The 12,765-nt window shown below is 35.3% G+C and overlaps 2 protein-coding genes and 1 long non-coding RNA gene across 4 annotated transcripts in view; 1 reads left to right on the forward strand and 2 right to left on the reverse strand.

Moving 5' to 3' along the window:
* Nucleotides 1–1,182, reverse strand: part of sick (sickie) — a 277,051-nt gene extending 275,869 nt beyond the window's left edge. The window contains exon 1 of the mRNA XM_033477744.2: nucleotides 1,032–1,182. The gene's annotated coding sequence lies outside the window, so the exon portion shown is untranslated. The remainder of the gene's footprint in view (nucleotides 1–1,031) is intronic.
* The window catches only part of LOC117224643 (uncharacterized), a 105,462-nt gene extending 103,837 nt beyond the window's left edge, over nucleotides 1–1,625 (forward strand). The window contains exon 3 of the long non-coding RNA XR_013034100.1: nucleotides 1,211–1,625. This is a non-coding gene — a long non-coding RNA (uncharacterized LOC117224643). The remainder of the gene's footprint in view (nucleotides 1–1,210) is intronic.
* A 2,508-nt stretch (nucleotides 1,626–4,133) lies between these two features.
* LOC117224549 (uncharacterized) lies at nucleotides 4,134–11,793 on the reverse strand. 2 transcript variants are annotated; one of them, XM_033477555.2, is made up of 7 exons: nucleotides 11,618–11,793; nucleotides 10,390–10,494; nucleotides 8,861–9,883; nucleotides 8,613–8,790; nucleotides 8,236–8,529; nucleotides 7,922–8,164; nucleotides 4,134–7,303 (listed from the first exon to the last, which is right to left on the reverse strand). In XM_033477555.2, exons 3-7 carry the CDS (start codon nucleotides 9,880–9,882, stop codon nucleotides 5,597–5,599), a joined length of 3,444 nt encoding a protein of 1,147 aa, XP_033333446.2. In that variant the 5' UTR covers nucleotide 9,883; nucleotides 10,390–10,494; nucleotides 11,618–11,793; the 3' UTR covers nucleotides 4,134–5,596. The 2 variants fall into 2 exon arrangements, with proteins under 2 accessions (XP_033333446.2, XP_033333447.2); XM_033477556.2 differs by lacking the exon at nucleotides 10,390–10,494.
* Nucleotides 11,794–12,765: the final 972 nt, after the last annotated feature.

Here is a 12,765-nt window from a genome sequence, read left to right on the forward strand (position 1 = left end):
TCCACAGAAATGGAATTTCTCGTTATACTTTAAATTGTACGACTTAATTTGTCGACACTAATTTGATTAAGTAACTTACTTCGATCGTACGACATTGTTCAGGTTGCACGATCGGCAGTGAACGCGTTAAACGAACCACGAGCGATGCGAACGTACATCATATAACATGTACATAGATGCAAACGAATTCGGTGAAATCGGTTGCAGTGGATGTTTAATAAAGTCGACGATGTCAGACGGAACGATAACATCTCAGCCGCTAAGCGTGACATGCTCGCTTTCCAGTACGCAGATAAAGGAAACAAAGTTCCTGCCCTGAAACGATCATTTCACGTGCTATAAAACTGCGAAGGAGTTAATTTGCCACGAAACGGGTACACGCGCAGCGTGGCAAGGCGCGTCCAAACGTCGTCGTTCTTTACTTTTCACTTTACCAAACTGTATAAGAACTGTATAAGAACTCGTAAAAACTGTCACAAAAATTTTTATATCCAAGAACAACGTTCGAGCTTGTTTCAGAGAGGCCTCATTCTCGTAGGTTGCTTTCGAGCGATCATAATTAACGGAAACGATTCTTCGCTATTAAAATATTGGATCGTTCCGAAAGTTGTTCTATTTTGAAAAAATTTCGTTTTTCGTAAGGATATCAAAAGATTCGGTATTCTACCGATAAAAAAGATACCAGAAAAATATCGAGTGGTGACCCTGAGGCACCACTAAAATTTGTTATATCACCTTTTAAGATAATTTTGATGTTAACAAAGTTTAGATATAATAAATCGTTAAGAGTGTAACTGTTGCGCGAGTCCGAAGAATCAATTTCGTATGCATAAAATGCATTTTCTCGTATAAAATAGAAATACTATAAGTTAGAAGAACGATCTTATATTTACAGTTAAAACAGCTTCGAGTGCAAATGTGGTTAAACGATGTTCCCTCGACTGACGTTTGGAACGACGGAACGCAGAACGCGTGCCGCAAGTTTTAGTTTCGACCAACCCTCGACAAACACAACTTTGACGTAACTTTACCTTAATCAGAGCAGCATCCGATGCTTCTGTATCGCACAGTGGTCCTCGGGTTGTTTGTCAGCTACCATTGATATGCTTCGATTTTCCTTTATCCACACACGCGCGCACACACACAACAAACACGCGTACGCGTTGAACTCGCAACTACGACTACGATATGTTTAGTTTGCACTTTTCAGGAGAGAGGCCCCGTCGTGAAATGAAACGCGATGGCACTATCGCGAGATGGACGGTGTTCGGTGTTAAAGAAAATGTGAAAACGACGGACAGCAGGGAAGCACGAATGTGGGCGAGCTGCAGGCGCTACGTGCCGAGCAGCCACCCTCACGGCAGGCGCGCGAGCCTACTACTGAATACGAACCGACTACGAGCGGAGCCGGTCCGATTGTCAGCAACGCGCACCCGCACGCTCCGAACCCACCAAAACGTCCCTGTCGTCCCTTACGCGCATCCGATACGATCCGTTCGCGCGATCCTCCATCGATCTTTCAACGATCTCTAGAAATTTATTTTAAAAAAATTAAATTTAATATGATCGATTGCAGGAACAGGTTTCGCCTAAAGCGCCGTTTAGGCGAATTTTCTGGATATTTTTCAAAGCCGGTCAAAATGACCGGTTTCACATTTTGTATTTGAAAATTGCTGAAATTATAAAGACTTTTTCATAGGAAATTATTCAATGAATTTCACAGTCCGAGTGTTCGTTGTAATAAAAATTATGGGAAGTCTAAATAGATTCGGTTTTATCGTTCTTACAGAGCAACAAACCCTAACAAACCCTAAATCGGTTACTGTCCAATTCCTTTAAATCTTAGTCGAAGCGCTCGATCGATTCTTAGCGTTTTATGTTCGACTTATCGCCACGAGACAGCCAAAATTTGTTTCACCGTAGAATAATACGATCGATTGGTATACAATATGTATATTGAACTATTTATTATCGAACGTTATAATGCATGTCGTTGGGTTAAAGTCACGTATATAATATTAGGTCTACCGGAAAGTTCTGTCCGATAGTGTCACTTCAAGTTTCAATCCGTATGCGCATGTTGATTTCAGACATATACGACTGTCTCTCTCTATCATTGCATTTACACTGTACTCTCCTAAATAAACTGAAACAAAGATGTCTCGTGTCATTATTAAGCGAGACGCGATCGTGAAAACATGGCTACCGATGATAATGCCAGACCACATGCTGCTTTGGCGACTCGTCAGAAAGTCGCAGAGCCAGGTTGGCAAATTCTGTCGCATCCACCATACTCCCCGGACCTAGCACCCTCCGATTGTCACTTGTTTCTCTCTTTGCAAAACTTTTTACAGGAAAAAAAATTGGAAATCGAAGCTGATGTCAACCAAGCACTAGTTGAGCTCTTCGCCTCTAAAAATAAATCATTTTTTAAAAATGGCATTTACGAGTTGCCATCGCGCTGGCAAGAAGTCAGAAGTAACGTTGGAAAGCATATTCTACAATAAATATTATTAAACGTATGAAAATTGTGTTATATTTCAATTAAAAAACGGACAGAACTTTCCGGTAGACCTAATAGTATATTCTATGGATATTGTCTATTAAGGCGCGTTGCCTCTGGCTTGGCTTTTGCCGATCGGGCATGCCGCGTGGCATGCCGCGTGGCAACGAGCCTTTACGTTGTATCTACGCTCTTTCGTGCCGAGTACATGTTCGACGTTGTACAAAAATTCCAATTCCTTCGTGAGAAATTGCGTAAATATGTATGCATCTATGTGCCATTATCGACATTATCGAGTTTTGAATGAAAAGCAACGTAATATAAGTTGGTCGAGTAGTTTATACAAGACCCGGGCAGCTCGCGATTCTCGAGTCGTATCGACTATATTATACTATATTATAGTATACTAGTATACTATATATATAGTATAGTATAATATATATAGTATAAATCGATCGGAATGGATTTTAATGAATAGCGCAATTTTAATTATAAATTATGAGAGAATTTATAGCACAAACTATATTGAAAGTGAAACTGAACTTTTTGGCCACTCTATTTGTAAATTTATAACATCACAGGTATAAATAGTAACAGATGAATCAGCGTCGACCAATTTAATACTGCTATCATTATCGATAAGTTGCAAAACATGTTTATAATTCTATTACTCTTTTCATCCTGGAAAAAAAATGAAGATAACGAGTGGTAAATTATTTAAAAAAGTTCTGTAAAATTATTTCTTGGACCAATTTACAGAGACTTTTTATTTACGCAACGAGTTGTCTGCTTCTATACGAAGAAATATCATTTTAATATCTAATATTTCATATGTAATGGTATGTGAATATTCTTCAAATATCATAAATAGTTTTAATTTATCATTTTCAGATCGAAACAAACGTTTCCCCGATTACACAATTTGAAATTTCGATATAACATTCTTCGCCATTTATTATCCTATCGAATGTAAGAAACTTTGTATATATAACATAAATATTTTGAATTACAAATAAATGAAAAATTAATTTTTGTCGTACTGTTTTTATTCTGCACAAAAATCCTCGATATCGTTTTACTTTACAATAGTTGAATACTAGAAAATATTAACAATTTAATCCATTCCTTAACCAATTCGAGCTATAAACTTTTAAAGAAATTTTCTTAATAAATTATTATTCCATTAAATGATTAGAAATGAAAGACGGGTGGTAATAACGTCGCCATATATTACAACAAATAGAAACTCAGACTTCAGTTTGAAATTGTCACGTGTCACGATAATTTTTTCAACTTAAATTTTAATAATTCTTTATTTTTTATTTTTTAAAGTAGAATTTCAAAGAGTTTAAAAAAAATAAATTATTTCCTCAAGAATTTAGAAATTACCAACGTTTTGTATAGAAACGTATACGAACAACATTCGGAATACTTTTTGGTACAATTTATACATACGAGTACATATTTAAAAAAACATCAAATACTCTACACATCGAAACTAATTTAGCTTTAAACCTTTACTGCAAATATTAAACTATACCGATTTCATATTAACTATACGAAGTAACCAAACTACAATTAAATAAATTGAAAACGGTAGATCGATAGTACGGTACAACAGAAATCGAACTAAGATAGAAACATTTTTTTATTCAAAGTAATATGTTAACAATGATAAATAAAACGTCAAAGTGTCTTTTTGTTTTATCAATAAATTAAATGATTAAATTTGTCTTAACAAAGCGCCAAAATTTTAAACAAACGTTGAAAATAAATCCTTACGACAGTTATGAATCAAAATACTTTAGAGAGAACGGCTTTTATCATACTCGTCTTTTAATGAATTATTTTCAAAAGAAATCAATCGAGTACAGATGATTTCCATAGACCATAACGCGATTACATCGAAAGTACAAGAGAAATAAAATAAGTGCAGATATATTAAACGAGATAGCAACAAAGATGATCTGCGAGTTTTTTTTCCAGTGTAGTAAATACATATACACGTAATAGTATAAATAGGAAATAGGTTTCTATATTTGGCGTAAATCACTTTTAAATTTCTATAAACTACGCTTACGTCGTATACGCACTTTGCGATCGAATTGTGCTTATGATAAAAAAGTACAATTGTCTTCCCTAAATACGAATGGATTCTATAGTATGTAATTTTTTGTTCATAAGTTACATTGTTTGCGCGCGATATAAGAATTACAAATTATGAAAAAAATGAATAGATGCGATAATACTTAAATCAGATTTGATGAATCTCTTATTCGTTATCTTAATCGTATGTACATCGTTTAATAATAAGTAGTAATGATTGCATTAAAAAATATGGAAATTGTAGCAGGGTCAACCTTAAAAAGTATACTCAAGCGACAAAGGGAGAAAGGCGAGTATACGATGTATTCTGTGCGGCACATAATTTCTACAAAAATATTCTTATGCGAGAGAAAAATGATTCTCTGTCTGTGTTCTCATATTCAACATTCGGTTTTCTATACGGTATTCTGCCATCTAATTATCACGATTCTTCTTATATTGCTCTCATATAACACCACACACGCAATATTTTATAAAAATATGTACTCTAACGCTAGTCGAATTAGTTTTGAGCAAGTATATTCAACAAGCTACGCAAATGTTACGCATAATTATTCGCGCTGTCGCCCTCTGTCACTTGCCACAAAGGGTTTGTGCATCGTTAAATACAATTTCATTGGCTACAATTTATGTTTCACCGTTTGCTCACGTCTCATCGAAAAACGAAGCAATATTTCTTCTACTACCTATAGTTTAGTCTCGATACCAGTACTACGTACAATAATGGATATCAAATATGGAATAAACTACCTAAATGCATTTGGCATGTCTCGTTTATGCGCGAAGCTCGCATGTTCTAATTCGAATTATTGACTCTCGCATCAACAACGCGTTCAAAATCTAAGAACAAATGGCGCCGCTTCCTTCGTTAGATCGACTTTGAACATACATCGAAATAATTCATTGAACTTTGGACTCTTTCGACGATTTAGTCCCGCGTTGACAGTTAACTCTCGACATACAAATATATAACATACTAATTTACGATCATTTAGTTCTACCGATTGTTACAGTAGGATTCGCGGCGGACCTGACGTGGCCGCTCTGCTTGGCCGATTTAGTTCTTACAGGTGTCGTATTATCTATAACTGACTTTCGACTTTTTACAATATTCTTCTCATCCGGTTCCGAACCGTCCTCTTTCTTTTTATTCGTCTCCGAAGATTTCCCATTATTCTGCCGATCACCACGATTTCCTAAGATATTCTTACACGCACTTTTTCCAGCTTTCGCGTCACTTTCGTAATTCTTCCGCAGAGGCTGTGGAGTATAATACAAGCTGAACCTTTTCGATTTTTCGACCGACGTTTGCTTTTCGTCCCGCAATTCATCGATAGAACTAAACTTCCGACTTATCCTGGTAGCAACCGGAAGTAATTTATCGCTAACTAAAATAGATCCAGACTCCTTTTTCGCGGAGGATGGCAAAAGACAACTAAATCTTTTATTTCTTGTCGGTATCCTCGAATCTGTGACATTTTTCGGTGTACATTTCACTCGTCTAAGTTTCACCTCGTTCTTCGCGGATTTCGACGAATCCGGAGTTTTCATCGAACTCTTCTTGTTATTCATAAGATTCTGCGATTTCGAAACTTCCGAAATATTCATTTTTAACGTTCTCGGTGTGTCCAATATTTTGGTTGCCGACTTCATCTGGTTCGATAAAGACGAAACTTGCAGTTCGTTCACGAAACCATTGTCATTCGGATCGCTTGTGTTATCATTCTTTGGTTCTTGATTATAAGAAAAACAAATGTTCTCGAAACTGTCGGTCGACTCCATACTTTGAGTGGAGCTGGACCTTTGGTCTGGCGTTAATTGTGCAAACTGAATGTTAACGAAGCTGTCCGACGTTTCGATATCGTTGGCAGAACTACCGGTCGAACTACCAGTCGAGGATAGAAGCACGTTACAATTTTTCATATCGTCACACTCAAGATTGAAATTAATCTTATCAGGACGTATTAAATTTTCATAAAGATATTTCTGCCTATACTTCTTTTTATTAACATTTGAATTAACAGCCTTTGGTGTTTCAAATGTATGCACATTACTATTGGTTGATAATTCCTGCGCAAACTGTACAGTAGAATTAATTTCGCTAGGAGAATTTCTCTCATCGAGGGAATATATATTTTCTTGAATTGGATTTTCGTCACAACTCACATTAGTTTGAACCGTTGTCGCATTATGATAACTACTTATTAACATTGCATTTTCAGGAATACTGTTTAAGGATGAAGTTTCACTATTCGATGATTTTAAATGATATTCTTGAATTTGTTTCTCATTTAAATTGTTTATAAGATTATTCATAGTCTGACTAAGATCATGAACGTCTTGTAAACCGTCTGCACTAAGAGACACGGGTTCGTCGTCACTTGGATTTCCATTATTAAAATTTGTTTCGCCGTGATCAAAATTTTGTCGATCCTGATCGATAATACCATCCGAATTAATACTTCCTGGTTCTAACGTCGACAAAATATTGTTCCACTTGCTTCTCATACTTGATCTGCCAATCCTTCTTTTAGGTGTACCGTCGATTTCATCTTGCGAACCGTTGTCCGTTGCTAGATTCTTGTAGTCAAACTCAAAAGTCGACACCCTTATCGGCTTACACTGCTGATTCCAGTGTTGCTCCGACGGGTTGGTAGGGGTTGATGCTGTGGTCTGCTCGCCTCCTAGAAAGCTCTGTTGATATACAGAGGCGGAACAAAAGAAAAAAAAAGCACTGCTACAGATACAGCAAACCACTACTGAAGCCTTCCTAGCACGTGTTCAAATAGCGAAGGACAAAGCCGTATAACAGGTGAGCATATTATCCTATATGGCAGAGATATGTAGCTAGTTCATAATTCAAAAGACTATGTGAAACTAATAAGCAAATTAATAAATAAATAGTCATAACCAACATCTATCTTCTATACCGAAGTTAAAGATATAGAGGATCCACCATAACTACTGCAAAGATTATTTTTGATTTATTGTTTTTAACACGTTTAATCCTGGATTTACAGAGTTCGATCTCTCGAGGAAAAAGCGAGACCCCGTAAATAAAATTTTTTAAAATCGGCATCAACCAAGGTCGCAAGAATGTTCTTTATAGTTTCCAGCTTACGACCTCTGCAGCTTACGCATCTCTGCATCTTCACGGTTGACGAATTTTACGACAGTTTCAAATTTCGAAGTGCACACCATCACGATGGTATAAATCATCACCAGGACTGAATGTGTTAACAAAAACATAAATAAGCCATGCAGGAGAACAGAAAGGGGATATCCGATAATATAACAGATATTGACATTTACCGCTAGCCACGGATGATCCAGTACATCTTCGGCAGTGAATCTCAATTCGGGTTGTGCTTGAAGCATATTTGAAATCAATTGTTTGGCAGAATCTGATATATTATCCCAATACGGAGACGTGAATTCATAATAACCGCTTAAAATGCGTTCAAATAGTTCTTCTTGTTCGTTTTCAGGTGACACAAATGGTGGGAAACCGCAAAGTAGGATATACAATATTACACCAGCTGCCCATATGTCAATCTGAAAAAGTAAATTTCAACGTACACCATATTCTTTACTAATAGAAAATATCTTCTTCAAAGTAATCATACTTTTAATCCGTATCCAGTTTCCGCCAAAATTTCTGGCGCCACATACGTGGGTGTACCACATACTGTATACAATGGCCCCCTTACTACTTGAGCTAATCCAAAATCACCTAATTTCAAACATCTAACATGACTTCCATCCATTTCCACCAAAAGATTCTCAGGTTTTACGTCACGATGTACTATATGATGCGAATGTAAATAAGCTAAAGCAGATGTTAAATGCCCAATCATTACACTAGCTTCTGCTTCAGAGAATTTTGTTGCTGCAGCGAGAGCATCGAATAAATCTCCGCCCTAAATTAAAATAAAAATACAATTATATTATATAATTTTAACTTTGAAAACATAAACGAGAAAATTTTACAGAATACGCGTACCTTTACAAGTTCCATGACTAAGAACAGTTGATCCGCCGTTTCTTGTTCCGCGATGAAACTGATAATATTTGGATGACAAACTTGTCGTAAAATTGACACTTCGATTACCAACATTGTTGCTTTACCCTGACATTTATACTTATCTACAATCTTCATAGCATATTCTGCACCTGTAGATCTAAACAAAATATTTGTCAATAGTCTTTCAAATAATCTTAATCGTACACGAATCATCGAATAATACTTACTTATGAGTACAATGCCTAACAACTGCGAAATTACCGTCTCCGATAACATGACCAACCGTATAATGTAAACTTAACGGTTGTGGTAAAATCAACGAGGAAGGACTCGGCGTACGCACTTGCGGCGTTGTAAGCACCTTTTTTCCAGATTTACGTGGCATTCTAGGCATCGGACCGCTTTGTCTTTTCGACGTCCATGGACATCTTCTAAAACTTTGAACGTTTTTAGATTCTTCAAAATCTAATTCAAAATCTTCTTGATTCGCTTTTTCAGGGCCATAAGCCACAAAGATATCATCGTTATCAAAAAATTGCTCCAGCGAGTTAATCTGTTGACCCGATAACGTATAAACTTTTCTCACTGCTCCAGAATCTAATTTAACTGCATCCGTAATCGCCTCCATGGCGTGTTCCAAGCTCGGAGCATTTCTCTTATTTAATAAAAGTCGCACAACTTTACGTGGTTTTGTGCCATGTCGAATTATTGTAATTATTCTTGCTTTAACGCATAGCGGTATTGCACTTATTTGTCTACCAGTCCCTGCAGTGGACTGTGGTAATCCAGATAAAGAATTACCTCTTCTCACTTTGGTAGACGAATATTCTACCTTTTTAAAAATTTCTCCTTGTCCAGAAACTACATAACATTGGCCATCTTCCAAATCATTAACGCTCCGAACTTTACGTCCATCCATAGTATAAATTGCTCTAACACCATTAGGTAAAGTGACACTCGATATTAAAGCTCTTGTTAAATCTGAAGCTAAACTATCAAAACTGCGATATCTTTCCGGAGTCACTGCCATTACAATACCGGTATAAAATTTATCTCCATTTCTAAAAAATCTCACTCTCTTCGCTTTCTTAGTCGGCTGTGCCCTAAGAACATTTATAGAATGCCTCGCATTAATATCCGATAATCTTTCATCTAAGGCAACTATAGTCGCTGAATTTATATCTTCGCTTCCCAAACAATTGCTTTCACCAGACGGCGAGGCAGTTTGATTCAGTAGTTCTTCCATCATCCTACATACAAAAAAAAAAATATATATATATACACAAAACATAGATATTCAGAAAGTATTATTACAATTACAAATAAATAATCATAATTGTTTAAAATTTTATACACTAAAATGACAATTAAAAGAGAAGATTTCTAATGACTATTAACAAGAAATAAGTGTAGCAGAAGTACTTTATACATGTACATATATATATATATACATGAACTAATGTGAACAATTTTTTTTATGACACAGTTACTATATACATTGTTTATAATACTGAACGATTAATATAGAGAAACAATTGCTATAATTCGTAACTTAAAACACTAACAGCTACGAATATTTTCAGTGTAGATTTAACAGTTTTCACATATAGTAATGCAGAAAAAAAATATTTACTCCTAACCTAATCAACCTATTCTAAACTTTCCAATATATGTAAACGTAAACATTACATGGAAACAGATATTCCCAGCAAAGTCATTTGTTAAAAATTCTAATTTATTTAACCAATATACTCACCTGCTCGTCGAGCAGAATGTGCTGCTGAAAACAGATGAAAAGCCAACTAATGGGAGAATGAATCACCACTGAGCTGACATTTTCATAGCAACCATGACGCGAATACTAGATAATAAGAGCGAGGAATTTCACTTTCGATTAACACTGATATAATTTCGCTTTCTGTTATACCTAAATTGTATACGATTGTTACACGTTACGTTTCTATCGCAACACACCGATTTTTGTTTGTAATGCACAGAATAGTCTGACCTGCCAAAACTCTATAAATAAAGTGGCTTGTCAAAGAGAAACCGGGAGACCGGAACCGGAAATATAAAGAAATTAGAAGGGTGGGACATGAAAATGAAAAAAAATGATAAAACACATAACTTTTGGTAAATTACATTACACTATAACTTATTTACATGAACATTTATGGAATAGAATTTATATATTTGGAAAGTATTTTGTTCTGTTTTAATTGCTTGAATGAACATTCAAATTTAATGTAATACAATAAAATTTTAATTAACTGTTTTCTCATTTCACTCGTTAACATTCTCTCGTTAATAATTATCAATACGAACAACGATCAATTTTCAATTGCGTAATGCTATTTAGGAAATAGTGACAAAAAATCGCAATTAACCCCAATGGAATCGTTATTTTAACAATTTGTATTATTTTATAGGAAATACAGTGGAACTGATAAGATATTTAAAAATCAGTCGACAAAGTGTATTTTCAGCTGAAATAAACAGAGGGCAGAGTAATCGGTATAATGTGATTGTGGTGTTACACCAACACAACGCGCGCGCGCGTATAAAGATTAAAAAAGGTTAATAATATATTTACTATACATTCATTGAGAAAGTATATATAAACACGTGAAATTGAAACAAAACTGACTATAATCGAAAATTGTGTTTGCTGACACGTTTTGATTATGTCATAGACGAGATGTAACATTCACTGTATACATATTTCTGTCACACCAGAATCAGACACTAAAATCCGATTATAGCAATAGATCTAGCCACAAGGTTTGTTAGGATCGTTACTATAAACATTGCAGAAAAATAAATACTTTTCTGTTTCAGATACATTGGGTGGCACCAATCCCAGTTCGCTGTCGTATTCTCTATTACCGGTAGTTCACAATTGTAGGTGCGTTAGCAAACAACGAGTATCGTATAAACCTTATTTATTTCTACTACGAGTACAAACGATGTCCAATGTATATTACCACAGATGAGGTATCAGAGTAAACTGGATATATAATAGCCACAGGATCCGTACACGATATCGATGCAGTAGATTCTCCGGAACAGTTCAATGTCCTTGGTTTAGTTCCTTATGCCGTAATTTTGGCATAATTAACGTTTTTATACGGCTCTACCGTATCCACGCGTGGTCCACTGTGGCGCCACGTTTGTAGAAAAAAGGAAGCTCCGTCCGATGTGCGCACAGCGCCAATTGGAGTAGTGGCGAAACGCTCGAACTGTTGGCCACAGTTAACGACAGTCGCGATCTCGACCAACAGTTTCAAGATTTCGCCATATATCTCTTGCCGCTGTACGAGCAGAAAACTGAGAAAACTGCTACATATGAGGCAATTTTGAAAAAATAAACAAAGACTGTCCAACTGTCGGTGTCCACGCTCGCGCTTATCATAACATACAAATCTTCAATTTCTAATTAAATATAGTGTATGCGTACGCGTGCCTATGTTTCGTCTCACCGACGTATTGAATTAGAGTTATAAGTATAATATACTTAGTTATACTTAGTTAACTATTATATCTCGTCTATGCTAATAAGTTCTAAACTTGTGGACTTGGTTATAATAAAGTATACACAATACTCGATTTGTATTAATAAGTTTCTAAGTTCGTGAACTGTTGATAACATGGTGCTCTTTTTTTTGATAAGTATCAGCTATTGGTCACATTTATTTAATAGTTTAAGGATTTTGTCACTGCAAGAAATTAAATTTATAAGCGTACGTTGTTGTAACAAATACCTAGCAGCGAAGGAATGATTTCAATTTATCAACTTCAAAATATCGTTATTATTTTACTTGGCTTAATAGCACCATAGATAGAGATTATAACATTCAATATTGTCAAATGCTTTATCACGTTTGCTACCAACGCCTGTGTCAGGAAAATAATATATTTTTCGAATATAATATAATAATAAAAAAATATAATAATTTGTATAAAACATAATATTATCGCAGAAGAATAATAAATTCCTCGAACATTACGCTACATATTTTAATATTCAATGATATGTATAATATTAATTCGACTTTCAATATGTTAATTCTATCATATGGTATCATCTGGCATAGAAACTTTTGAATTATGGCATAAAAATTCACTTCAACCT

Source organism: Megalopta genalis, chromosome 9, assembly GCF_051020955.1.
Source record: "Megalopta genalis isolate 19385.01 chromosome 9, iyMegGena1_principal, whole genome shotgun sequence".
Classification (NCBI taxonomy): Eukaryota; Metazoa; Arthropoda; class Insecta; order Hymenoptera; family Halictidae; genus Megalopta; species Megalopta genalis.

What these genes read in the sequence shown, in the direction of transcription:
- LOC117224549 (XM_033477556.2), bottom strand. Translation starts at nt 9,882, where the DNA reads ATGATGGAAGAACTACTGAATCAAACTGCCTCGCCGTCTGGTGAAAGC. An exon ending in TAGTCATGGAACTTGTAAAG is followed by an intron (nt 8,530 to 8,612) that starts GTACGCGTATTC and finishes ATTTTAATTTAG; the next exon opens with GGCGGAGATTTATTCGATGC. An exon ending in AAACTGGATACGGATTAAAA is followed by an intron (nt 8,165 to 8,235) that starts GTATGATTACTT and finishes TTACTTTTTCAG; the next exon opens with ATTGACATATGGGCAGCTGG.